At 39.1% G+C, this 27368-nt stretch overlaps 1 protein-coding gene across 8 annotated transcripts in view; it reads left to right on the plus strand.

The window, feature by feature from the left end:
• hnrnpa3 (heterogeneous nuclear ribonucleoprotein A3) overlaps window positions 1-27368 on the plus strand; it is a 53160-nt gene that overhangs the window by 2004 nt on the left and 23788 nt on the right. For 3 of the 8 annotated variants that reach the window (XR_005944557.1, XR_005944556.1, XR_005944554.1), the window contains exons 2-11: window positions 1601-1723; window positions 3147-3293; window positions 3383-3593; window positions 5661-5753; window positions 5842-5961; window positions 6306-6380; window positions 7418-7576; window positions 7653-7772; window positions 8053-8142; window positions 10368-10437. Coding sequence is in view for 4 of the 8 variants with exons in the window: in XM_041200585.1 (XP_041056519.1) it covers window positions 1121-1123; window positions 1601-1723; window positions 3147-3293; window positions 3383-3593; window positions 5661-5753; window positions 5842-5961; window positions 6306-6380; window positions 7418-7576; window positions 7653-7772; window positions 8053-8126 (1125 nt within the window). In the remaining 4 variants the exon portion in view is untranslated. Of the gene's footprint in view, window positions 1-1099; window positions 1124-1600; window positions 1724-3146; window positions 3294-3382; window positions 3594-5660; window positions 5754-5841; window positions 5962-6305; window positions 6381-7417; window positions 7577-7652; window positions 7773-8052; window positions 8143-8227; window positions 8599-10367; window positions 10902-27368 lie in introns of those variants that run through there. The other 5 variants (XR_005944555.1, XM_041200585.1, XM_041200584.1 and 2 more) reach the window with 5 other exon arrangements.

Genomic DNA, 27368 nt, shown 5'->3' on the forward strand with positions numbered 1-27368 from the left:
CAATACCCTAATCTACTCAGCCCCCCCCCCCCCCCCCCCCCGCCGCCCAAACCTCTCCTACAGCACCCATCCATGCAAGCATAGGAGATGCAGCACTTGTCCTTTTATGTCCTCCCTTTTCACTGTCTTTAATCACTCCTTGCAACTGAAATAATGGTTACGTGTACTACTTTCAATTCGGTAAACTATTTGCTACTCACTGATGTGGTTGTCTCTACACTGGGGAGACCAAATGCAGACTAGGTGACTTCAGGGAACACCTCTATTCAGTTGGCAAGCATGATGCTGAGCTTCCATCACTTGTCACTTTAATTCTTTACCTTGCTCCTATGCTGACCTTTCAGTCCATGTCCTGCTACAAGGTTCCAGTTTGACACAATCTCAAAACAGCATTTTACCTTTCAACTCTGCATGTTACATCCTTCTGGACATAACATAGAGTTCAACCGCTTTAGATCATCTTAGAACCTCTACCTCAATCTTGTTCTGTGTTTCTTTTTGTTTTCTTTATCCCTTCAAGTTTCATTCAGATGGTTTTTATGTAGCTATTCACACCTCCTTTAGACACAACCTTTTTTCTAACTATACCCATTACCCCCCTCTTTGCCTCTTGCATCATAAAAATCTTGTTGTTTAATTTGCTATGCTGTCCTCGCTACTTCCACTGGCTTAAAAGCTTCTCATTTCTATCATGGAGTCTGATGAAGGGCCATCAACCCAAGATGTTAACTCTCTTCTCTCCACAGATGCTGTCTGATCTGCTGTGAGTTTTTCCTGGTTTTTTTTGTTCTTATTCTACCATATTTGATAGAAGCAATTGATTTGCACCATTCACAGTACAAAGTTAGCATGCAGACACCTTGTTTTACAGGATCTTTAGTAATACAATCAGAGGTGTGCAGACAAAATAACCATTCTGCCACTTACCATTAGACTGTACGTTCTGCAGACAGGCTCAATCTGTTTTCAATAAGACTGGGAATGGATTGTTCTAACGTCCTACCCTTTGTCTCAGTAAATGTCCAGGTTCGTGTAATATGCTGTCCCTAATGCCTAATTGATTGGGTCAATGCAAAGAGTTATTCTCGAACCAGCAGTCAGCTCTTTGCTTGCATGAGCTATGGTAAGCATTGCGAAATTACAGTGCCTAAATTTCATATACAAGGAAAAATAAATAAATTATATTTCTTACATGAAGTTGGTGTAATTTTTAAGGGAGTTTTTGGTTTTGCAGTTGCTTGATGTTGGCACTCGCTGTCACAGCTTCCCAGTATATGAGCATACTTGTATTTTGGATACCCCGATTTTGCCTGAGTGGGACAATAAAATGTTGTGCATGTTACAGCTAATGTAATTATGCTTCAGAGTTGTGTGATACAATTTTTAGATTATTATCCTATCTTTCTGAACTCCTATTTACTAAACTGAGGAATTTATTTCATATGTCTTTTGACAATCTTATCCTGCTGAAAATCCATTTGTGTACACAGGAATCTAAGGGGCAGCTTATAAGTTGAAACTCTTCTGCTTCATTCACTGCAGGTCATGATCACTAGCTGCTTGTTTGCATTTTACAGAGCAAAACATTGTTGTTTTGCAGGGTCAAGAAACTAAAGAACCAGAGCAGTTACGCAAGCTGTTCATTGGTGGATTGAGTTTTGAAACTAATGAAGAGAGTTTAAAGGAGCACTTCGAGCAATGGGGACAGTTAACAGATTGTGTGGTAAGATTGCTTATTTCTGCTTATAAGATTGTGGCTTGTGGTTTTTAAAAATTCCCTAAACGTGTCCAGATTTTGTACATAGTATCCATCCTTCATCAGTTAAAGAAATTATCAAGTTTTCCGACTCCCATGAAAGCCACAAGTCGAATTATTTAGTTCTTACGATGTGGGTGACCCGGGCAAGGCTATATTTATGGTATGTCCTTAGCTGTTTTGAGAAGGTGATGCTCAGCCTTCTTGAAACATTGAAGTCGTCCTGGAGATTCTGATTCCATCGTAAAGCGGCAATTATATATCCAATTCATGGCTAGGACCATGGTGGTATTTGTTGCTCTTCTATCTCAATATGACTCTGTCAAAGTAATATTGATAAATTTGTACATCAGCCTTCATGCACAGACAACAGGGAGTACATGTTTAGTTCAATGGTTGCAGTACTAGTCAGCTAACTCGTCTACCATGGATGATACCTGGCAGCTTGAGTGTTGTGGCTGGGCTGGGTGGCAAGTATGCCATCATATCCCTGGCTTTAGGCGTCTAGATTGTGGAGAGCCATTGAGTATCATCAGTCAAGGTACAGTCCTGCTCTTGTAGCCATGATATTGATGTGATTAGTTCATTCAACATTTTATTAGTGGTGATTACACCATCCTGCCCCACCCCACCCCCCACACCACCACAAGATGTTAATGATGGGTGAAGAACAATGATCATGTTGTCTGTGACTGAAGGTGGCAGCTCTTCCTCTTGTTTGAGATGGTCATTGTCTGCTGCTTTGGCAGTGTGAATGTTACCTGTCACTTGCTAGCCCATGTGTGGAAGTTGTTCAGATCCTATTGTAGTCTGGTATGGGTTGTTTCATTCATTAAGGAATTGTGAATGGAGCTGAACTGTCGGCAAATAGCCCTTCCTCTAAACTTGTGATGGGGTGGAAGGCCATTAATGAAGGTGTTTGGGGTAAGGGCACTTCCCAAAAGCTGCTGCTGGGAAGTCATGCGGCAATGATGTTGCCCCCCTGACTATCTCTGCTACCGTCTTGTGTTGAGTAGAACTTCCGCCTTTGGAGGGTTTTCCCATCCATCCACACCGTTTTGACATGGCTCATTTGCGTCATACTTTGCCAGATGCTGCCTTGGTGTTGAGAATATCTACTGCATCTATGGTACTTTACTTTGAATGGAACGTGCATGGCAATTTTCCATATTTACGTTGAGTCACATTAAAATGGTTTTCAATTAATTTCAATATACTTTTGTCTTTTCGCATAGTGAATATTAACTTGTAAAAGCCTACAAGCCATCTCCATTTTGTAAGGGAAGATGGCTCATAAGCACGAAACAAATAATGGAAGACCAGGAAAACACTTTGTTTAACAAAGAAATGTGTAGGCACTTTATTCTAAGTTGTTTTATTTGTTTTTTAGGTGATGAGAGAACCACAAACAAAACGTTCAAGAGGGTTTGGGTTTGTGACTTATTCTTCTGTATTGGAGGTGGATGCTGCTATGTCTGCACGGCCACACAAAGTTGATGGCCGTGTTGTAGAACCAAAAAGAGCAGTGTCAAGAGAGGCAAGTTGTAATTTATGCAAGTATAATTTTTACAACCGGATATTGTGCTTAAAAATGGAGAACAGCACTGATTTGTTGCTTTTTTGCAGGATTCTACGAAACCTGGTGCCCATTTAACAGTGAAAAAAATATTTGTTGGAGGTATCAAAGAAGATACTGAGGAATATCACCTGAGAGATTATTTTGAGAAGTATGGCAAGATTGAAAATATTGAAGTTATGACTGATCGTGGAAGTGGGAAAAAACGAGGGTTCGCCTTTGTCACATTTGATGATCATGATTCTGTTGACAAAATTGTTGGTACGTGGTTTTAATGTAAATAGGTTTGACCTGAATGTTTGTTTTTTGTGGAGTCGGTTGCTAGTTCTCTTTCTGGGCAGCTAATAAATTTACAGTGTAGAAGAGTAAATAGATGTGTGAAAGTAAATTTATAATCTGGTTGAAGTCGTAAAGTCCATTTTACTGGATACCAGCAAACTAAGCAGGAGAGAAACAAAATAAATCAGTGATTTTGTATCTGAAACTTGTCTTTGGACTGTTAACCGTCATGTCAGCTTCTTTTGTCCAAAAGGTAACGTATTTAATACTGCCCCACTTCATACTGCATTTGATAAATATAACCAAAATATGTACAGAGAATTGCCCTGAAAATGCTTTGGTTGTGACCCTAGCTATACCCTCTAGCATTGGGCCTGCTCAAGTTTGAGACCAATGTTCACATTTTGCCATTTCACTGAGTAACTTTGAGTGACCATCTTTAGGCACTTCCCTCAGTTTTCGGAGTTTCCCAATCCATTATCAGTAATAAAGATCACTGCAATCATTCTTGCTTTTCCTCCCAGCCTCCAAGCCAAGGCGAATCTCTGATTCCTTGAATGGTTACAGAATACATCTGCTCAACTATAGACTATGTTTCCCTCCTGCACCCAGCTTTGGTAGCTCACAACCTGCAGCAGCTAACCGTATCAACTGCTGCTGTTTTCCTCTGCCTCAAGCTTGGAGCCAGCAAGTCTACTTACTGTTAGCGTAACTGCCATTTGTTCCTAGGCGTTAAAACTTGACACCTTTCTCAGCCAGTCCCTTGACTAAGCTAGGCTTGTTGGGCAGAATTTGGAATAGTCACACTTCATTTTAACCCAAGTTTAAAAACATTCTAATGCATAATCTTAGAAACCATTGTAACAACTTTCAAAAGGCATTTGATAAAGCACCACAGGACGTATTGGATAGAAACACATGGAATTAATCTGATGGGAGCTTGGGTAAGCAGTTGGCTGAGGAATAGGAGGTAGAGTCATGGTGATCAGATATTTTTCTGACCGGAGAAAATTTTGCAGTGGGGTCCCCAGGGCAAGTATTGGGACCCATTGTCTCTCTTGTATGTAATGGCCAAGACTTGAATGCAAGAGTACCGCTTCAAAGTTTGCAGAAAATACAAAACTTAACGACATAGCAAACAATGAAGAGGATGGTAGCAAACTTCAGGAGGACATAGACTGGTGAAATGGGCATGTGCAATTTAATGCAGAAGTGAAAAGCGATTCAGATTGGGAGGAGCAATGTGGAGAGGCAGTATAATCTTGATAGTACTTTGAGGGGTTGGAAGAGCAAAGCATTCTGGGGTGCATATTCACAGATCTTTGAAGGTGGCAGGACAAGTTGATGAGGCAGTTAGGAAAGCAAATGGGATACTTGCCTTTATAAATAGGAGCATTGAATTCAAAAGCAAGGTAGTCCTGCTAAATCTTTTCAAATCATTGGTTGCTTTCAGCTGGAATATTGTGTATAATTCTGGATGTATTTTAAGAAGGATATCAAAGTCTTGGCGAAAGTACAGAGGCAGTTTACCAGGGATGAAGGTCTTCAGTTATATGGAGGTATTAAGAAGCTGGAGTTTTTTTTTTGGAGCAGACAATATGTAAGGAGGGACCTTTTGTAAAAGTTTCTAAATTGAGGGGTTTTGATTGTAGAGCAAGTAGGGAGTATTTCCTCTGGCAAAGTGATTAACAACCAGAGGTCACAGCTTTAAAATAATTGGTATAGAGCTAAAAGGGAAAATGAGGTCTTCGGAGATTTGTTAAATCTGAAATGCACTAGTTTGTTGGATGCAGATTCCATAGAAGCTTTTTAAAGGCAAGTGTCTGAAGACCACCATTTTGCAAAGGTTTGGGAGTTGGGCGAGAAGCTGGAGTAAGGGACTAAATTGGATAGCTCTTCCAAGATCCAAGAATGGATCAATTGACCACCACCTGTGCTGCAAGATTCTATGTTGTGATTATTTGCGCCAGGTAGTGTCACTTTTAAACTTGTTTTGAATATTGTGGCATTTCGGAAAACTAACAATTGATTTTTTTCCTTTATTTGTAGTGCAAAAATACCACACTGTGAATGGACACAACTGTGAAGTGAGAAAAGCACTTTCACGACAGGAGATGCAGGGGCTGGGATCTGGCCAAAGAGGTAATTGGAGAGGATAAGATGGATGGATGGAGGGAGGGAGGGAGAGAAAATAGAATTAACTATTTACATTATCTGTCTTGTTTCTAAGGACGTGGTAGTTCTGGAGGTGGCAGTAGCCCTGGCCATTACATGGGCCGTGGTGGTGGAAATTTTGGAAGTGGAAATGGAGGAGGAAATTTTAACCGAGGAGGAAATTTCAGTGGCAGAGGTATGCCAATCAAATTGAGCTTGGACTTTTCAAAATCCTGATGATGGTAAATTTGGCACTCCTTACTATTTAATAATCTTTAAGATAATTACATTTTTAAGTTAACTAAATTGGATAATGTCAGGCTCATCAGAATAGCTCAATATAGTGGTGATTCCTTTATCTGGTGTGGATCACTTGTATATCTTTAAACTATTCATTTGTATGCAGTTTTGTGTTCCATTATGATACCTCCAAACCTCTCTTCTGTAACATTAAGTGAGGGAGCCAGGATGGAGGTGAGGAAACTAGCTTGTGAATGTACTACGTTCAGCATTATTTCTGTTTTTCCCCCAACCCCACAGGAATGGGAAATTTTGGAGGTAGCCGCGATGATTATGGAGGGAGTGGTGGCGGTGGATATAATGGATTTGGTGATGGTAAGCATAAGTTTGAAATATCAGTATTTAGGATGCTGCATTAATCTTCCGGTGTAAGCAGATTTCTGAAGCTTACATCTGTCAAATTTCTCTGGTCATGGTAGGTTAATAATTTACTTTTCTGTAAGCAAGCAATTTTGACTTTACAACTTTGTTTACATTGGCCAATAGGAGCTAAATGTCTTGTAACTGTTAACTTTTAACTCATACAGTTGTCAAATTGAGGTTTCATTTGCTTTGAATTGCTTTTTAACCTTTTGAGTTCAGAATATTGAGTATCTCCTATAAAGGAATTAATATTGACTGTCTTCTGAGACATTTTTACTCCCAGCCCTTTGCCAGTGCTCTTTGCAAATGGGCTTCTTGCCAGCTAATTTAGTGTGGAAATAATGTTAGGGAATGGTAAAGAAAAAATGCAATAAGAAGCTGCTGCATTGTATTATTAAAAGTTCTAATTTAAGTTATGAAACCTGGACCAGATAAACATTTAAAATCTTACAAAATTAGGACAAGTAAAATAAAGATCATTTGAATTTTAGTTAATTTTGGTAAATTGTGAAGATTGTTCTGGTCATATCTGTGCATTTTTATGACTTTATTTTCCAGTTATACTAATCTGGTTGAAGGACCTGAGGGAAAAAATGAAAATTTTTTATATAGTCATGCTTTATATCGATGTAACATTCTTCAGAGTCTCAAATTAGCTTCTACCGCCCCCACCAAAATTCCCTGGAAGTCAACATTATAGGTTCTAAATCAACAGTTCAAACATTTGGTGCATTAAATTCTCCAATGATGCAGAACGACTAAGATCATGATTTTGGTTTAGATAGACTGAGCACCAAATGGGTGAGGGAAAATTGGAAAACGTCATAACAGTCACTTGTATGATTAATTTATAGTTTGGAACAGGTTAGTCATGCCCTGGGAAGGATTCATCAAACCCACCCTTGTGTGAAAGGATGGTGCCAAAGGGCTTGGGTAAAAGACTATCAATTCTTGGGTTTTTAATATAAATACCTACTAATGTTCTTCAGGTGGCAATTTTGGAGGTGGCCAAGGTTACTGTGGTAGAGGAGGAGGATATGGCGGTGGTGGCCCAGGTTTTGGCAACCAAGGTGGTGGTGGAGGTGGAGGAGGATATGGTGGTGGTGGCGGCGGCTACGACAACTACAATGAAAGTGGAAACTTTGGAGGTAAGATTTTGACTGCTGCAGATTGAAGGAAAAGATGTACACAAACAGTGAATTAACCAGTAAATTTTGCTTTTAGGAAATTTTGGTGGTGGCGGTGGTGGGAGCTACAATGACTTTGGAAACTATCCTAACCAATCATCAAATTATGGACCCATGAAGAATAGCAATTATGGGCGGAACTCTGGTCCCTATGGTGGTGAGTACATGTGCTCATATAGAAAAGAAACCCCTTTTGTATTCATTGCATTTGAGACTGCAAGTGCATTATTTCCCAGTGTTTAATCAGCTATTTAGGATACTAAATCAGGAACTCTGTTCACATTGTTGATGGATATATTATTCCCTTGATTAGTTCAGTCTTTTCCTGCTGTTAAATACATAACCAGGATTTTGTTTTTGATTGGGAAGCAGTTCCAATAAAACATGATATATGTGAGTTCAAATTTGTCATTAGTCACTATAAGGCTTTTTTTCAGGTGGCTATGGATCTGGTGGTGGTGGTGGTGGTGGTGGTAGTGGTGGAAGTGGTGGCTATAGTAGAAGATATTGAACGCATTTACTGAAAGGTAAGCTTCAACACCATTCCATGAAAATATAGTTATCTATAATTCACGGTACAATAAATAACTCTTATCCTGTATCATTCAACAGGCAACAGTTCTTAGCAGGAGAGGATGAGCCAGGAGTTGTCAGGAAAGCTGCAGGTTACTTTGAGACAGAATATCGACCAAGTTCATTGTAAAGGCTGCCCACAGGAAGAGCGATGGTCCAGTAGTCAGAAAAGTCACTGCAGCATTAACATGAGATCATTTCTTGTTCAGGACTGTTTCCTATAGAGAGATTACAAAAAGTGCAGTTGTTTGTTGCAATGTAGTTGCTGTTAGATGTACATTCCTGAGGTTTTTTTAAAAAAACCTCATGTTCTAGCAATGTCTTTATTTTCCTCATTACCATAGCTGTTGAGCCATGTAATTTGTGGTGGTAGAATTGGGAATAAAAAGGATAAGATCTTTTTAACTAAATGATCTGTGTAGTAAGTTTTTCTCCGTTGTTAATCCAGAAAGGTATTCTATTTACTTTTTAGGCTTCTCAACACGCTGGAGATTACTGGAAGTCCAAAAGCTAAATTGACATGTTAGGTTCACCAAACTCAAGCTCTAAGGAAGAAATAACCTGTGAAGTTGATAGACATAACAGAATAGATCTTCAAATTTTAAATTCTTTTGAGGCACTCCTGATCAGTTATTGAATGTCTGAGTTCAGTGTGGTGTGATTTTTAAATCAGGCTAGTAAATGCTCTTCACTATGAAATTTTCACTTGAGTAGAACATATGGAAAGTTGCTGCACTACAGGATGTTTGCAAACATTTCTAAATTGAGAGAGCTGTCTGTTCCTGTTTGAGATTTTTCCATCCCTATTCTCTAGAGACTAACTTGAGGTTGGAACGAAGGAGCATGTGTGTACATTTTAATTGATCGCCAGAAGCTTTATGCGTACGATTGGTTTTCAGAAATACGGAGTTACTTCTCAAATCTATATAAAAATATGTTCTTTGTTTAAAAATTGCCATAAATGTATAATTTACATGGTTTTGGTTCATGCAGGAAATGGCTGAATTAGCATGGAAAATGCTGTCACCAGAATTACATTTTTGCTCTTGTAACGAACCTGAATGAGCTGTATTACATAACAATCTTTTGATTCTAACTTAAGTTTTGTAGTACAGTTAACAGATGAGTGTTCCTTACAAATATTTTTGCTGCATAGATGGTTAAAGTATTTACACTTTTTTAGTTATAGGAAGTACCTTAAACCAGATTATTTGGTTTCATTCTGCAATTTTATATGGTAATTAGGATTGTGTGCAATAACACAAGGTATTGGTATTATTGTTTATATGGTAATCAACATTTGGTCAGGAACAAGCTTGACCTAACAACAGGTTTAAGGAGCAGGATTTTTTTTTCCTTGAATTAATTCTGGTGACACTGGTAAGCTGCAATTTCCACTGTACAATTATTTTGCTTTGTTATTCATTTTGGTGGGAACTGTTGATGTTTTGAAATTACAGTTGTAAAACCAGGTAGTATTTAAAGTGGATCAACTTAAATGAGAGAATGCTTGTGATTTCTATTATTTTGCAGAGATTTTCAGCAAGGAAATCACTAGCTGACACTTTTCAAATTTAATATGTCCAGTTATATGGGCAATATAGTGGTTAACAGAATTGCATGTATTTTAAAAGTATGTAAGATTAAATCTGCAAATCACTTCTAGAACTAGATTCGCATAGTATGTAGATTGCTTCCCTAAGTTACAGATATCAAGCTCTTGTAAGAACACTCTGATAAGACTGAGTGTCTGCAGTGGAGCCACATTAGAACAGTGAATCATGGAGATCCTCTAAGACAGAACTACTGCAGCATTTGGACAAGTCATAATTAAAGAGTGGCAAGGCAGGAACAAGAGCCACATCTTCAAGAGGAAAGAAAAGCAGAAAATGCTGTGCTGTTAGGAAACTTCGTTATGTAAAGCTAGCTTGGCCAAGAATGACAGCTGAAGTAATGAAGAGAGTCTAGCAAGAGTCTACAACCTGTGGAACCAACTCAGCCATAGCTACTAGAAGGGACGTCAGGGCAGCATAAACACTTGTAATAAGACTAGCAGTCAAACCTGAAGGGAAAGTGCTGAGCGTAGGTAAGGTTTGACTTATCATCTTTGCATTAATAAAAGGAGAAATTCATTCTCTTGGATCAAGTCAAGAGAATAACTGATCTGCTTAATTTACAGATTGGATAAGAAGTCTCCCATTTTTACTGTGGCAAGTTGCATACTACGTTAATGCTCAATTTCTGGAATGGTAAGATTGGAGAAAAAGTGCGTCATAACTTTAGTGTGGTAATTTTCTTCCCATAGATTCTAACTTCTATCAGTTTCATTCTACAACTATTATGCAGAGTAACAAAACAATGTTAATGCATAATTTATAACAAAACAGTGATTGTGCATTTGGCTATAACTCCCATTTCAGACAGGTCTTGTCCTAAGAGTGCCATGAACCCAGTAAATCCAGTTCTGCTTTCCTCTCGACCTGTGAAACCACAGCATTGAAGGTATAATCGTCACACCATAATCAAATAGGGAGTGGTTAATTTACACGTGATACTAAATAAAACTAGAACAAAGGTGAAGATGATTTTTGGGGCAGTGCATGCTGTTAAGTGATCTTGTCATTCATTGTTTCTTTTTCCCTGAATTTAACTTGGTTATTGATCCAATGATTTTTTTAAATTATATCTGCTTTTAATAAAGATTTTTATGTAACTTGACTTTGTGTTTATGCCACTGCAAAATATCCACAAAGTATTTTAAGTTAATTCTGTCTGTTACATTTTTAACAGGATTTGTTCATGTGCATTGACTAAAATGTTGCTAAATTCAGCTATATGCTATGTTATTTAGATGTGTAGAAAATGATCTAATTTTGTATGTAAGATTGAAGATATTTTTGAACTATGAAATTACTTTGTTTCGTCTCAACTAACCATATTTGCATACTCTTTCAGCCCCTGCCATATTGAAAGATAACAGCCATTCTTTCATTCACTCTGGCTTGGCGTAACAAATGTAAACGTTTATTCCTGTGACAGAATAACTAAAGATCCCAGAAGCAAAAAAGAACACCCTTTAGGGTGAACGGTCTATATGGCAGATCATTTAAAAAATGCAGCCCGAATATCACTTTCTCTACAATACCCTTTCAATGATTGATTTGCTTGCAGGGGCAATAGTATAGTTGTAATGTTACCTGGACAATTAGTCCAGAGGCTAATGCCTGGAGTGATGAGTTCAATTCCCACGATGACAGCTGGAGGAATTTAAATTCAATTAATTAATAAAACTGGAATAAAAAGCTAGTGAAACTGCTGGATTGGGGTTAAAAAGCTATCTGGTTCACTATTTTCCTTCTGAGAAGGAAATCTGCTTTACTTAACCAGTCTGATCTACATGTGACTCCAGACCCACACCAAGTGTGGTTCACCCTTAACTGCCTTCTGAAATAGCCTAGCAGTGATAGGTGCCTTGCCACTGCCTGCTTATGGGCAATTAGAAATGGATCATAAATGCTGCCTTTGACAGTGACTCCTGTCCCAAGAGCAATTTTATTTTAAAACACTTGTCATAGTTATTGTTGCAGGACCAGTTCTTAATCCTATAAGTTTGTGATTGCACTGGCGTTATCGCTAAGCATGTGCACCATTCCATTGATGGAAGAGGAGCACAGACAGTTTGTTTAGAAAATTTTTAAAAAGTTGACCTCCGTTCTCAACTAGAATTTGCACTCATCATTTTTTCTCCAAATAGTGAAATGCGTGGGAGCTCCAGAATTCCTTTCAGAACTGCACTGTTTTGTTTAATTAATGATAAGAGCTTACATTTAGACAGTCGTATCCACACATCACTGTTCCAAGAAATTTTTTCAAGTAGCATTGATAAAGTGTAATTCAGTAATAAGATAGAGGTTGATCAGGATCTCTGAAGTTCCCTGATATTAGTAGTGAAGTGATTTGTATCCTTACGTTTGCCTAAGACAGCGGAGTTGGTTACATCTCCTCTGAAAAATTGCAGCTTTTGGCAACACTGTCTTGAGTAAGTGCACTGCAGTGTTAGCTAAGCTTAAGTACTAACACGTCTTGGGTGACATAGCAAACCACTTTATTGGCAAACCACCCGACTTGAGCTGATAAATTAGCAATATCCCTTGCGCTGAGGAAGAGATAAAAGGCACGTAACGTGCATGGGAAGTGCTCATATATCTCCCTGCTGTTAATGTTATTGTAGTGAATTGTGATTTTCCCCACTGCTGAACAAAATTTGTTCAGATCCTCCTTCTGTTAGAATGGCAGAATTGAGTGCAGAACCAGAGATAGACAAGATAACCTGAATCAAAGAAGTTGCATATTCTGGTCTGTTAGCAAATAAGTTAATATTTCAAATGTAGACCCCCTCAGAATTACTGTTAAGTAAAGCTGTTTCTCCTTTGGTTTCTTTATTACAGAACTGTTGCCCATGAACATGGTTTTTATTTTGAAATGGTGTATTTTTTTTGTTTTGAATTCCCTCTGAGCTTTTGGCAAATATTACTTGCACCCAAAAGTTTACATGTTTGAGGGTACAGCTTGGTGGTTCCCAGCTAAAACCAAATTTAAGGTTGAAAAAATTTCATTGTCAGTACTCTATATTCATATTTTAAATTAACTGTATTTGGTCAGTTACAGCTATGATCGATGGAACTGTTTATTTTACACTGAACAGAATTCAAAGTGTAGGAGGGGTGTGTGGGTGCAGAATGTAATTCAGCTGTAATGGCTGGGCATTAACCCATCCAAAGTAACTGCCTGATATGTAGACCTGGGCTTGAGTACAGGAGGCATAATATTGTAAATTGCTAATGCCCTAGGAGGAGTGTGGTCAACCATTGAGGACATGGATGTTAGATGAAAATTTTTAAAAATTTTTTTTATAAGGTTAGAGCAGTGTTAGTGTGGTTAACTGGGAATTCAAATGTGACTAATTGACATTTTTCAGTTAGCGAACACAGGCTATTGCTCAGCGTGCAGTCTAAGTTCTCAGTGTGAAGTATGGATGTGTACATTTTAACCTTTTTGTGCATGTATTGTTAAAATGACAAGATGAAAAGCGGTGAGGTTTTTGGGGTGTGTTTACTTGGTGAAAATGCTGGGCTTCAGCACCATAAGATCACCAGCAACATTATTGCAAAACTGCAGATGCTGGAAACCTGAAATAAAAACAATGTTGGAAATGCTCAGTTCAGGCAGCATCTGTGGAGAGAGCAAACATTTCAAGCCAATGTACCGTGTATGGTGTTTCTATGACAATTATGTGCATGTGACCAAAATGATATCCCTGTGCCTCATGAAGTAATTTGTTTTGGACAATGCTGGATTAGAATAGACATAGGGATTCAAATACACAAATCTTTAACTTAAACGTTGTACAAAAAGTTTATCACTAAACTTACATCAGTCATATGCAGTGAAAGTCAATTTGTGTATCAGCAATTGGGCATGGGGGAAAATAAAGAATCCAGGTAAGTGACTGCACTACAAAATGAAACTATTGCCTCCTGAAGCATTTTGGGATGACGCAAAACCAATTTTCATTTTGGTTTCTTAAGCCCAACAGTTCCGGTTTGAACATCAAACCCCTGTCAGGGGATGAATGACTTGTTTTTGATAGCTGACCATTCTGTTCCTGAAAAGAGCTGACAAAGCTTTTCACCTTGCACTCATCAGGACAAACACAATTTCACGTTTCAAATGATCACAGCAATTTTTATACTATGGGGAAAGGGGTGCTGATTGGTTGGCAGGTTGACTTTGGCCGAGGCGTTGCCATGGAGAAAGCAACGGGAATCTATAGGCTCTTCAAGCTCCTGGATAATTCAAAAAAGATGCTAAGTGTTAATGTATTCATTTTGTTTACAGAGAATAGATACCAGTGTCTGCGTGTATGCCTCTTCTAGCAAGTGTAAATGAACCCACTTTACTAGCTCAACTGATCTTCAGGATTGTTCAGGTACTGCCCAGTCACATCTTACAGTGCACACTTTGGGTTTTGCAAGCACTGACCAGTTGAGTACAGCTTGTACTCTGTATCAAGCATGTTTCTGGGCTGTTCATAATCAGCAAATTGATGGGGCATATGGCCTACGTACCAGGATTGCGTTGGCACTGAAATTCATACACTACGTTCATCAATTATGTGGTAGGCAGAAAATAGTTCTTTTTTGGACTGACGGTTGCATCCTATTAGAGGAAAATATCACTCCTGCTGCCAGTGCATGGTAGCAGTATGTTCAGCCATCTTGTAAAGTGAGCAAATGGCTAGAGCCCGTTTACAAGCTCAACGCAGAAAAAATGCATGAAAGCTATCCTCCGGAACCTTAGCTATCCTGATCAGGTCGTTATTCACTGTGTATCATGCAAATTTGCACATGGGCCAAAGGTTGTCACTTTCAGGCCTGAAAAGTGCCCCGTCTACCTCAAATTACCCCGGGATTTTGGAAATTTGGAATTTGAACAATAGGTTAAGGGAAACAAAAACAGAATTACCTGGAAAAACTCAGCAGGTCTGGCAGCATCGGCGGAGAAGAAAAGAGTTGACGTTTCGAGTCCTCATGACCCTTCGACAGAACTTGAGCAACTTGGCTCAAGTTCTGTCGAAGGGTCATGAGGACTCGAAACGTCAACTCTTCTCCGCCGATGCTGCCAGACCTGCTGAGTTTTTCCAGGTAATTCTGTTTTTGTTTTGGATTTCCAGCATCCGCAGTTTTTTTGTTTTTTTAATAGGTTAAGGGAGCTGTTTCCCGTTCTACAATGCAGTGATTGATGTGAGTGCTTTTCCCACTAACAAAATGCAGCCTTCAGTCCAAAAAAATGTTCTACCTACCACATAATTGAGCAACTATATGAATTTCCAAGCTGATGCAATGCCAAGTATGTAGGCCATATGTCTCAATGAATTGCTGATCGAATCAAACAGCATGTTTCTTCAGTTGTTTGTAATGGGCAGAGTATAGACCATACTCAACCAGCCTATGCTTGCAAAATTCAAAACATCTACTGTTAGATCTGATTCCATGATTGGGTAGCAAGTGCTGCCCAATCTTGAATGTGGCTAATTGCTGCACTAACAATTACTCAAGAGCTTGGGGAGCCTATAGTTCCTTCTTGCTTTCTCTATGACAATACCTCAGCCAGTCAACCTGCCAACCAATCAGCACCCCCATTAGTAGTATAAATTGTTGTGATCATTTGAATTTTGTCATTCTTGTGTTTGTCCTGATGACTGCAAGACAAAATGCTTTGGCAGGTGTTTCTCTTTTTGGCAATATTCAAGTTCTATACTACCAAGCAACTGATTATAAATGTCTGCTTTGAGTCTATAGGTTGCCATTGAAAGCTACAAATTCAGTGACTAATTGCAGCTAATATATCCTGGATGACTCATATCAAACAAATGGATTTTCATGGGCAACCTCTCATAGAAATTGGGCATTCTCTACAAAGTTTTGTCTGGGCTACCCCAGTTACAAACACTTGTGCCCCTTTTTAATTTGCATAACTTTGGCTCTATATTTTCTGTAGAACTCCTGTTCTCTATCGGATCCATAGCAAACTTCTCCTTCAATTGTTCTCTCTAGGACTTCTTTAAAACCAGCACATTAAGTGATGAAATTAGATAGTGAAAGAGTAGTTTTTTTAGTTTTACAACCTGTTTAGAACTGGGCTTTTTAAGATCAGCCATGACCTTATCAAATGGCAGAGCAGGCTCAAAGAGCCAAAACGGCCCACTCCTGCCCCCAAGTCCTATGTCCCATCATGAATGGATCAGCTCACTTTACATTTGGACCATCAGATGAAGTGTTTCCAATTCTACAAGATATTTCTTTGTAAGCATGTAGGCAATCAGCAAAATCCTCAGGATGTCATGCCTATACAAGTTACCTTAAGTTAATGTTATGATTAATTTTTAATGAATTTCTTATCCACTGGTGTACATGTTTTTGGTGATTAATAAATTAATTTGTAGGCGATGATCTTCAGATCTACCAGTATCTTTCCTTCATTTTTCCCTAATTTACCTGTTGCTTTTTCAAAATGAAATTTGTTACTGAACAATTACATCTGTAATGACCTCATTCTAGAAATGAGTAATGAGCTCCTGTTTAATAAACACAGCCTTAAAGCAGCTGATATTGAGATGGTAGTCAAGGTATGCACATGAATATGAGAAGCTGGTATGACAATAGGACAGCCTGGTAGGAATATCAAAAATTTGACTAAGATAACAATCGAACATTCTGTAGCATTGTTTGAATATTCAGACAGAGGTGATTTAATTTTATATCTAGGGAATCTGGAGTATAAGAAAATGGATAATATTTCACATAACAGGATTAAGTAATTACTTTGATCAGACATCTTGACACGAAGACTAAGAGACATGTTAGCAGGGAGGCAGTTTGCTCCACAACTGAAGGTAAGTTGAACTAACATAAATTAGTTAATATTGGAATTGGCAAATGTAATGCATGATTGTTTCAAAATCACTCGTAACACAGAAGCTACATCATTCCAGAATACACAAGTCAAGGCAGCCTAGAAAGCAATAACACAATGTGATTAAGAAATTGATAATACGTTGATTGACACGTGGGTAGTACCTGAAGCAGCATAAATGTGTACCTATAATTAGTGTTTTCATATTAAATAAGTCAGTTGAAAAATAAAAGCAAATCTTCAGCTTAGAATTTTTTTCAATCCTGTTCTTTAAAGGCAGCAGCAAGTTAGAGAAATCTAGAAGTGTTAGTGGGTGTTGGCATTAACCCCTTTTTTTAAAATGTGACAAGCTGGCAGAGTGCCGTCAGGAGAATGAATCATAATATGTCTGATTATTTGTGTTGACCTTTTTAACCTGTGTCTCCTGCCTCTCCTCCTCTGCGCGCGCGCCCCCCCCCAAAAAGCCACTGTTGTAGTTTTAATATTTCCATGAAGGGGGACGTTTTGAGCAAAGGTTACTAGTATAGTGTTTATTCAAGGTTTATAACAAAAATATGGCTGGGATTTGTAAAATGTTGATTGTCATCATGAGTGTCTGAATTCTGTTGCTATTCAAACATGAATAAAATAATTAACCATCAAAAACTGTTAATTAGGACAAACGGGATTGCTTGCTTGTTAGCAATCGGGTTAACTGTAACTCAGGTAGCAAAGTGGACTGTGAAAGCCTTGTGAAATGTTGTATCTAGGTTTTCAAACAAACTTCCACACAAGATTGTAAGATTATCTTAAAGTCACAGTGAAACAATTTGTATTTATAGAATGTTGTTAATGTCAAATTTTCCAAAAGAGCTTCACAAAAAATGTGATGCTAGAGAGGAACTATTTGGAGGGTGTGACTAAAAGCTTGAAGTGGAGTGTTTTGAAGAAAATAAAATTGACACAAATACTGATTAAGACAGTGAATGAACAATTATGGCATTGTTTCCCAAGTTTTTCCCCTGTGACCCTATTAATGCCTCAGATGTTATGTGATCCCAGGGTATAAATTTGGGGGTTTCAAGAGCTGCATGGGGGTGGTGGGATGAGTTGAGCGTGCTCCCTCACACCCCCATCTTCCCTTCCTTCAACCACACCTATCACCCCCTTCACCTGAGTGGTGTGAAACTGTTCCTGTGGAGAACAATTGATCATGGTTGCATTACATGAAGAAATTATTAGAGTTTCCTGTAGGTTAAAGAAACACACCTTTTGAACAAGGGATCTCAATTCCAGGAAAGCAAAACCATTCATATGAATTAGGAGCAGCACATCTCCTCCTGATCCTGCTCTGCTATTCAATAAAATCATGACTGATCTGCTTTTTAACCTTACACTCCTATCTACCCCTAATAACTTTTCTCCCCACCCCCAAGTATCTACCTTTTGCCATACAGCTATTCAAGGCCTCAACCACCTTTGGAGGAAGAGAATTCCAAAGTCAACCTCTGGGAGAATTTTTTTTCTCATCTGTCTCAAATGGGCAAACCCTTTATTTGAAACAGTGACCTCCTGAGTTCTAAATTCTCCCACAATAGGAAACATCCTTTCTTCATTCACTGTGTCAAGTACCCTCAGGCCCTTCATATGTTTTAATCAAGTTGCCTCTTACTCGTCAAAGGTCTAATCAAGCTAGAGCATTTAATAATGCACTTGGTACTCTAACTTCTCTGGAATTGCTAAACACCCAAAGTAAGAATAGTGCATGTGGAGAGATCAACATGATGGTGTACAAGGCATAGAATAGATTAACACTAAATTCCACAATTTGCAAAATATATTGGAAATTATTAAATTAGAAAAAGGCACACTTCATACTTGAGAAATTGGATTGTGATTTACTATTCATGTAGTGGATTAATAAAATGCCTAATATGCTGTATTGTTTCTTCTGCATAATCGACATTATATTCATAGCTCTCAAGCCAAAAAAAACTGCTGTACAACATCAAGTGAAGAATTCTTTTATTTAGAAGGTGAAATTGGACAGATGTTTCTGACAATGTGTAGCGATACACTACTTAGTGCTCTCTTCCCCCTACTCCGTTATGATGAGTAAATAAAATTATGGGGGGCGGGGGGAACAGGGTTGGATACATAAGCCTGGTATCGTCCGTGGAGGATAAAACAAGTTGAGCAGCTTATAAGTAGGTACAGAGCTTGAGGGAAAGCTGAGTGGGAGGGCAGGATTAACTAAATGACAAAAGGGATGATAGTCAAAGACAAAAGGAGATAACTATGGGAGAAGTATAGTGATGAGGTGGGTACAGAAGAGGTATAAATTGGAATGTCCACAAGAACATGGGAGCAGTGGTTAACATAAAGTTGCACTCCTATTCGTAATTACATCTTATTACCTCAACAGTGTCTTACCTACAACCATGGTTTTAGTCACTGATAAAATTGTTTCTGAACAACTCATTGCTCACTACCCACAACCGTCTTCCACCCCACTTTCTTCTGCACCCATGGGAAGAAAATCGTCGAATCACTCAGAACTGCTTAGTCTTTGAACTTGTTTACACAATACTTTTGCAGCCTTCAATTTATTTGACTAGCTTGTCACCTCAAGGATGCCCTTGCCCCAGCAAAGTATTCCTATTTTGATCGTTTCATTTTCTGTGGTCCACATCTTTGCTCATTCAAATCCAAAAAAATACAGATTTGAGTGTATCTGCTGTACAACTGACTTAGCATCCATTATCCGATCTGGGGTACTTTGATGCTTTTGAACCTCATCTGCTGCCGTACCACCTCAAAATCATCATGAAGGGCTCTGATCCCTATTCTGTCCACAAATACTGTCATAACCCTTCCATTCTCACCTTAAATGTGTGAGGACTCATGGACTTTGTCGCCAATATTGAGGTGATTCGTTCAGCTCCTCTGCTGCTGCTGCGCTCCCTTACAAATCTTTCAGCCTTGAACCCACATCTCTAATTTTTATCCCATCACAATTCATGCCACTCCAAACTCTTACCCGTGTGATCCGTCCTTGCCTCCATTATCCCATTCTCATTGAATTGCTGACCACCTAGTGTCCCTTTTTTGGTTCCCATTATAGGTGACACTAATGGTGCTTTCTGCTCATGTACTGCACCACTCCCTTTCAAAATTGCTGTCATCACCTCCATCCACAAACACCGACTCTCCGAACCCCCTATCCTTGCAGACTGCCATGTATTGTCAACCTTCATTTCCTTTCCAAAGGCCTTCCAACCTGAGCTTGTTTTTCCATGCTTTAATTTCTCCAGTCAGGATTCAGCTGTAGCAGGGAAGTTGCAATATCCCCTCTCTCACACTGAGCCCCCGTTTGCTGTGGTGGCTGTCAGATGGGTCACCAGCGGAGCTCCTTTCGGGAAAGGCAGCAGATTTTGCTGAGGTCATGGGAGGAGGGCAGAGCCAGAAGCAGCAGAACCATGAGGAGCAGGCTGCAGTGTGGCCAGATGCAGCAGATCCATTGTGGCTCTGGGAAAACATTTACTGCTGTGGGCTGGGTCAAGCTGATTGTGTGGAATGGTCTTGTCTGTGTACTTGAGTGAGACAAGTTCAACCATGAGATTTCCGGTAGATCGGCCAAAGACTTAAAGGTAAAGTGCATTGCCACTTCGAAGAGTTAGATTCTTTAATCAAAGCTGCCACGGCTGATAGTGGCATTCCTCTCATTAACAAAGTCCTGATCGGCAAAGGGCAGAATTGTTTGGACCCGGGGCTGAGCTCTCAGTAGTTTCTCTGTGTTGAGCAATGGTCGCCCATTATATAAAAGCAGTAATTTCTTGAAGATAAGCTTTTTTTTCATGAATGTATAGGTTTGATGCTGGTGGAATAAAAGATCATTGCTGGAACTTTTGTGCATTCTGTGTGCTTTAATCTTGTGTTACACAGCATCTGGCAAAGTACTGAAACGGCACAAGCCACAAGCGATCTTGTCTGTTAGTGTAAGCCTGGTGCACTATAGCTCCTGTTCCTTCTCAACCTCTGCAATAAAGTTCTGATTTGCATGCACCAGGGCTCAAGTGTTCAGATTGTTACTATTTCTAATTCCATGCAAATTAGTACAATTTACTGATCAATTATGCCAAAATAGGTGGGGCAGTAGAATCAAAGGAAGCAGTTCGGACATTACAGAATGAGTTGGATAAAATGTGAGTGGCCAGAAAAATGTCAGAAAATTTATGAAAGATAACATTTAATACACCACATGGGAAGGAAAAATTGGTGGCAGATATGCTGCAAAATTGGAACTAAAATAGGTACAGATGAGGTTGCAACAGATCATGAAATCTTCGTAACATTAATGCTAATGACATCCAACAAAACTAGTACGATGTTGAACTTCTTGAGAAAGAGCTAGTTTATAACCTTGCTGTAAAGAAGCCATTAGGAAATAGTGACCATACATTAAGTTTGAAAGTGATATAGTTCACTCAAAACCAGAGCCCTAAATCTGAACAAAGGAAATAATGGACATATGAAGGGCAAGTTGGCCATGGTGGATTAGAAAAATACATTAAGAGATAGTAGACAGGCAATGGCTAGTATTTATAGAAGTGTGTGCCTACAAATATAACTTGCTCTAAGGCTCAAAAACCCAACAGGAAAGGTGAATCAACTGGCAAGCAAAGAAGTTAAAAGACTGCATTGGATAAAAGGAAGTGGCTTATAAGGTTGTAAGGAAAAGTGGTAAACCCCAGGATTAAGACCAATTCAGATTCCTGTAAAGGGTTACCAAGAAACTAATATAGGGAAAAGAGAATATTAATGCAAGCTAGAGAGTAACATTAGATTAGCAAGGACAAATGTGGGTCCATTACAGGAGAATTGAACAGAAACTAAACAATTAATTTGTGTCTGTTCATGGACAGAGATACAGAAAATCTCCCAGAAATACTAGGGAACCAAGGGACTTGTGAAAATGAGGGAAAAGAGGTAGTATTCAAAATTAATTGGATTAAAGATTGATAAATACCCTGGACCAAATGAGCTGCATCCCAGAGTATTGATGGAGATAACTATAAAGGTATTGGATGCATTGGTGGTTATCTTCCAAAATTCTAGAGATTCTGGAATGGTTCCAACAAACTGGAAAGCAAATGTAACCCCACTATTAATGAAAGGAGGGAGAGAAAACTGTGGATCTAAAGATAAAAGCAAAATACTGTGGATGCCGGAAATCTGAAACAAAAATAGCTGGAAAAACTCAGCAGGTCTGAGAGCATCTGTGGAGAGGAAAACAGTTAATGTTTTGAGTCCATATGACCGTTCATCAGAACTGTTAGTTTGACCTCAGTTGTAGGGGAAATGTTAGAATCTATTATAAAGGATATGATAACTGGACACTTGGAAAATAATGATATGATTGGGCAGATTTATGAAAGGGCAATCATGTTTGACAAACCTGTTGGAGTTTTTTGAGGCTTGTAGCATAGATAAAGGAGAACCAGTGGATGTGGTGTATTTGGGTTTTTAAAAGGCTTTTGATAAAGTCCCACACAGTAGATTAATAAAATTAGAGCATAAGTGATGAGGAGTAATAAATATATTGCAATGGATTGAGAATTAGTAAACAGTAGAAATAAATGGGTCATTCTTGGGATGGCAGGCTGGTACTAATGGGGTGCCACAAGGATCAGTGCTTCAGTCCCAGCTGTTCACAATCTATATAAATGATTTAGATGTGGGAACCAAATGTAATACCTCCAAATTTGCTGATGATGCAAAACTGGGTGGGAATGTGAATTGTGAGGGGATTTAGGCAGGCTAAGTAAATGGACAAGAACATGGCAGATGGAATATGATGTAAATAAGTGAAGCTTTCCACTTAAATGGTGAATGTTTGGGAAGTGTTGATGTGCAAAGGGACCTGAGTCTTGTTCATGAGTCACTAAAAGCTAACATGCAGGTACAGCGAACAATTAGGAAGGCAAATAGTATGTTCACCTTCATCACAAGGGGATTTGAGTACAGATGTGTTGCTACAATTGTATGGAGCCTTGAGACCGCATCTAGAATATTGTGTACAGCTTTGGTGTCCTTATCTAAGGAAGGATATGTTTGTCATAGAGGGAGGTTCACCAGACTAATCCCTGGGATGGTGGGATTTTCTTACGAGGAAACTGGGCCTGTATTCTCTAGAGTTTAGAAGAATGAGAGGTGATCTCATTGAAACTTACAAAATTCTTATACAGCACGACAGGGTGGATGAGAATAGGATGTTTTCCATGGCTGGTGAGCCTAGAACCAGGAGACATAGTCTCGGAATATGGGGCAGGCTATTTAAAACTGAGACGAGGAGGAATTCTTTGGAATTCTCTACCCTGGAGGGCAGTGGAAGCTCAATCACTGAGCATGTTCAAGACAGAAATTGATAGATTTCTGGATACTAATGACGTCAAGGAATATGGGATAGTGAGAAAAGTGATGTAAGAGGTAGATGATCAGCCATGATCTGTTTGAATGGCAGAGCAGGCTTGACAGGCCGAATGGACTAGTCCTATTTCCTATACTCTTAACAATATAAGCAACTGGAGGTCTTGATCAATTGGATAGTTCTGTGGTCAACAATGATAACTTCCATTATCTCACAGGCTTAAAGCTCTTTACAGGAGCATTATCAAGAAAACATTTGGCACTGTGTTACATAAAGAGAAATATTAGAACAAATGACCAAAATTTGATCTTTTGTGTATAAAAGGTCTTAGTACATGCTGGAAGGATCTGCCTCAGAAATGATCTTATAGAGGTATATCAAATAGTTAAAGATATGGAAAGGGTAAGTTCAGACTATTAAGGTAAATTGCAAGCGTGAAACCAGGAGACATTCAAACTAGTAAAAGTTAAAGTTAGCATTGCAATCAGAAGGTTTTCTTAACAGAATAATCAACACATGGAATAGATTGACAGATAGTGGAGGTGACACCCCTCAAATCATTTAGTTGCTGCAGTATTGTATACACAATAAATAGGGTAGAAATTGGACCTTGTTCTCTTTTATGGGTGTAAACTGAGAAATGAGAAACAATTGCAGGGATGATCATCATGCACCCCATGGATAACTGAAAGATGTCCAACATCGGGAAGGTCCATTATTCAGCTGTGCAGAGTAAACTAACGCTGGTTTTAAACTCCCACTAGTAATTGAGCAGTCCTGAGTGGGGAAAGCTTGGTATGCAACGAAGGAAGTGACTGCCACCAAAAATATAAGTGCCTTTTTGAAAATGTTGATGTGGATCCAGGGGTAACAAATGTGCCACTGCCAGCCTATGATTGGACCCCTCTTATTTTCCCCACCACACATAAAGGTTTTCTTGAGGGCTGCTGTTGGCAAAGCAAAGGGAAGAAATTGATCCATTGGCAGTGTGGAAGCTGCCTCTGGGGGTATAACAGGTACTAAAAGCTTGCTTCAGTTATTGAAATGAGGCCCAAAGCCCAATTTCGGTTGAGTCTCCTGTTCCTCAGTAAGGATTAGGATGTATGTTGTCCATGTCATCATCATTCCTTTCTTGAATTCTGACAGAGAGTGGTGGTAGACTATTAAGTTGTAAGGATAATGCAACTGAGCCTTACCCTGTCCTTATTCAATGCTCACCCTTCCATTTTCAGCAGAAGCCATGGATCACTTTCAGGAATGATCTCGTTTTCTTTTCCCAAATCAAAGTACTGAGATCAACTTCCATTTCCCTAGATCTATCATAGCTGGGATCAGCTAACTCTGGATGGACAAGATGTTGAACCTGAGGCCTTTTTTCTCTGACATATAAACAAAAAGCTTGAAAGACTCAGATTAGGCAACGTCTGTGGAGAAAAGCAGGCAAGGTTAAAATTTCACGGTGATCTTTTGTGGGAGTTCTGATGAAGGGTCATGAGCCTGGAACGTTAACCCTAAGTCCCTCTCTGGCCAGGTATGGCCTGATCTGAATTTTTTTGTTTTTACTTCAGATTTCCAGCATCTACAGTAATTTGTTTATACCTTTTCTAGTCTCACTGAGTCAGCTACTCATTATTAAACCCGTTGAGCAAGAAGGGGAGCAAAGCTGAATTTTCATTTCAGCTGCATTTCCATTCAGGCTGGAGCAATGCAAGTTCATGTTGTATTTAAAATATCTCCTCATCTCAATGTGAGGTCAGTGAAACTTTTTGTCCTATCCACTTATTTATTGCCTACCCCCACCTTACCGTTTCGTGTTTACTTCTATATCTTAGATTAAAAATGACATTTGTAATCTGTATGGCAATGTGTTGACATTGTAATCATGAGAAGATAAAATATTTAAAAAAAATACAGGTAAATATGGAAATAGTTTGCTTTTTAAGTTTACTGACAATTAGATAAGATATGAAAATATTTATTATCAACAGTTAAAAGTCCAATTCAATTGCAGTTAAAATATTTGTTTTAATTGGTACAATTATGTACTTGAAAATGTATACTGGAATTATATTTAAAATAGCTAGTTATAAATTTCAAGTATTAAAGCACAGAAATGTCACCGTGGTTCTGCCAGACTCCTGCCTTAACACTGAGACAATTGTATCAGAAACTCCAGGAAAAGCCGGTGTTCTGCACAGACTTCCACTGATTCCAGAGGTTTTCTGGTTTCCTGGTAAGGGGCCGAACCTCTGTCTGTCAAGGCCAATGAATTCTTCAATAGAAGTACAAGCCCTTCAGGCTGAAAGGGGGCCTGGCATATTAGTTAAGGGCAGTACTTCAGGTGTGTGGAGCTGTAATGATTGTAAGTTAACTCATTTCTACTGTTATGGGAATCATGTGACTGTATAGACAAATCAACCCTATGCATGGGGAATCTTAGGGGTGGAGCTTTTTTAGCCTTGGTGTTGGAAAAAGCATGTAGCCTCATTTGGAGTCTGTAAGTAAAGTTTACTGTTCCTTAGAAGAAACTAGTCCTGCATTCCCAGTTTATTACAACTGGTGATGAGGATAAATAGCACCGACACAGCACCTCACCTCACGACTGTGAGTATTCCGATATTTTAAGGGAAGAGAGAAACGCATACTCGCCAGCAATGCCTCTCATTGGTAGAATTGACCCGTACGACTCATCCATCGAGGACTGGAGTCAGTTCATTGAGCGATTAGGTTTCTACTTTGTAGCTAACAAAATAACCATAGAGGAGAAACAGAAGGCATTTCTCCTCGGTGTCTGCAGGAGCAAAACTTATAACCTAATCCGTAGCTTGATGGCTCTAAACGCGCCAAATTCCAGATCCTTCACCGAGCTAGTCAATCTTGTGAAAGGACATTTTCAGCCTAAACCCTCAGTGATGATGCAAAGATTCAAGTTTATCTCTCTAGGAAGGGCCCCCGGTGAGTCGACCACAACATACATTGCGAAGTTAAAACAGTTAACGGAGCACTGAGACTTGGTGATACTTTAAACAAAATGTTGCAAGATCGTTTGGTCTGTGGCATAAACGACGACACCGTTCAATGCTGTTTGCTTGCAGAAGTTAAGATAGACCTGAAGCGTGGCATGGAGATAACGCTAGTAATGGAGAGTGCTGAGAGGGATTCATAGGCTTTGTGGAGTGTGCAATATGGCACCGTTCTGCAGTTAGGGTGGGGACCTGCTGGTGGGTGTGGCGCAAAGATCAGGGGGGCAACAGCGAAGCGGGATACGGTCCCTAGTGCTAAAAAGTTAAAAAGAAATACTAGAAGCAGCTCACCAGTAATCCAGAAGTTAGTGTTATCATTATGGGGGAAATCATGCCCCTGAAGTCTGTAGCTTTAAAGAGGCAGAATGCCACAAAAAAGGGTGTGTTGTTAAACAGTGCAAGACTTAATCAAGACAGGCATTCAGATAATCAGGTCAAGATAAATGAAGTGCAAAATATAGATGAGTCATAAGCTACTAAGGCTGATGTTTATTCCCTGCACAATCTGAAAACCAGGAAATCTGAACCAATCGTTTTTACACTTCAAGTAAATGGAAAACCTCTGCTCATGGAGGCTGACACAGGAGCATCGACCATAGTGGTGGGAGAAGACATCTTTAAATACCTCACAAGGTACCCAACCATTGAGTTTGGAGAAAACCGCTGCTCAGTTAAAAACATATACAGGAGAAGCAACACAGGTGAAAGGCACCTCTGCTCCTGTATCATACAAACAGATCAGCTGCCAATAATTGTAACTAGCCATCTGGGCCATGATTAGTTGAAAGAAATCAAACTAAACTGGTCAGAAATTTTTCAGGTCCAGACAGGAGGAATTCCAGGGTTGCTTAAAGAAAATGTATGACAGAGAATTCTGAGATGAGTTGGGGAAAATCCAAAGGTCCACAAGCTAAAATATACATGGACCCTGAAGTAACACTCTAGTTTTTCAAGGCAAAACCTGTGCTTTATAGTTTAAAAGAAAAGGTAGATGCAGAATTGTCATTTGGAGAAGCTAGGAATAACACATCCAGTCCAATTTTCAGGATAGGCAACACCCATAGCCCATGTGCTAAAACTGGACCAATCCATTCACATCTGCAGAGATTATAAATTAACGGTGAAGAAGGCTGCAAAATTAGACAAATACTCAATCCCAAAGATTGAAGATCTGTGTGCTAAACTCGTATGAGGAAGATCCTACCACTAAACTCATGCATATCAACAGCTCAAGCTGGACAACACATCTAGAAGTTATGTCATCATAAACACA

This window comes from Carcharodon carcharias, chromosome 12 (assembly GCF_017639515.1).
Source record: "Carcharodon carcharias isolate sCarCar2 chromosome 12, sCarCar2.pri, whole genome shotgun sequence".
In the NCBI taxonomy this organism is placed as follows: Eukaryota; Metazoa; Chordata; class Chondrichthyes; order Lamniformes; family Lamnidae; genus Carcharodon; species Carcharodon carcharias.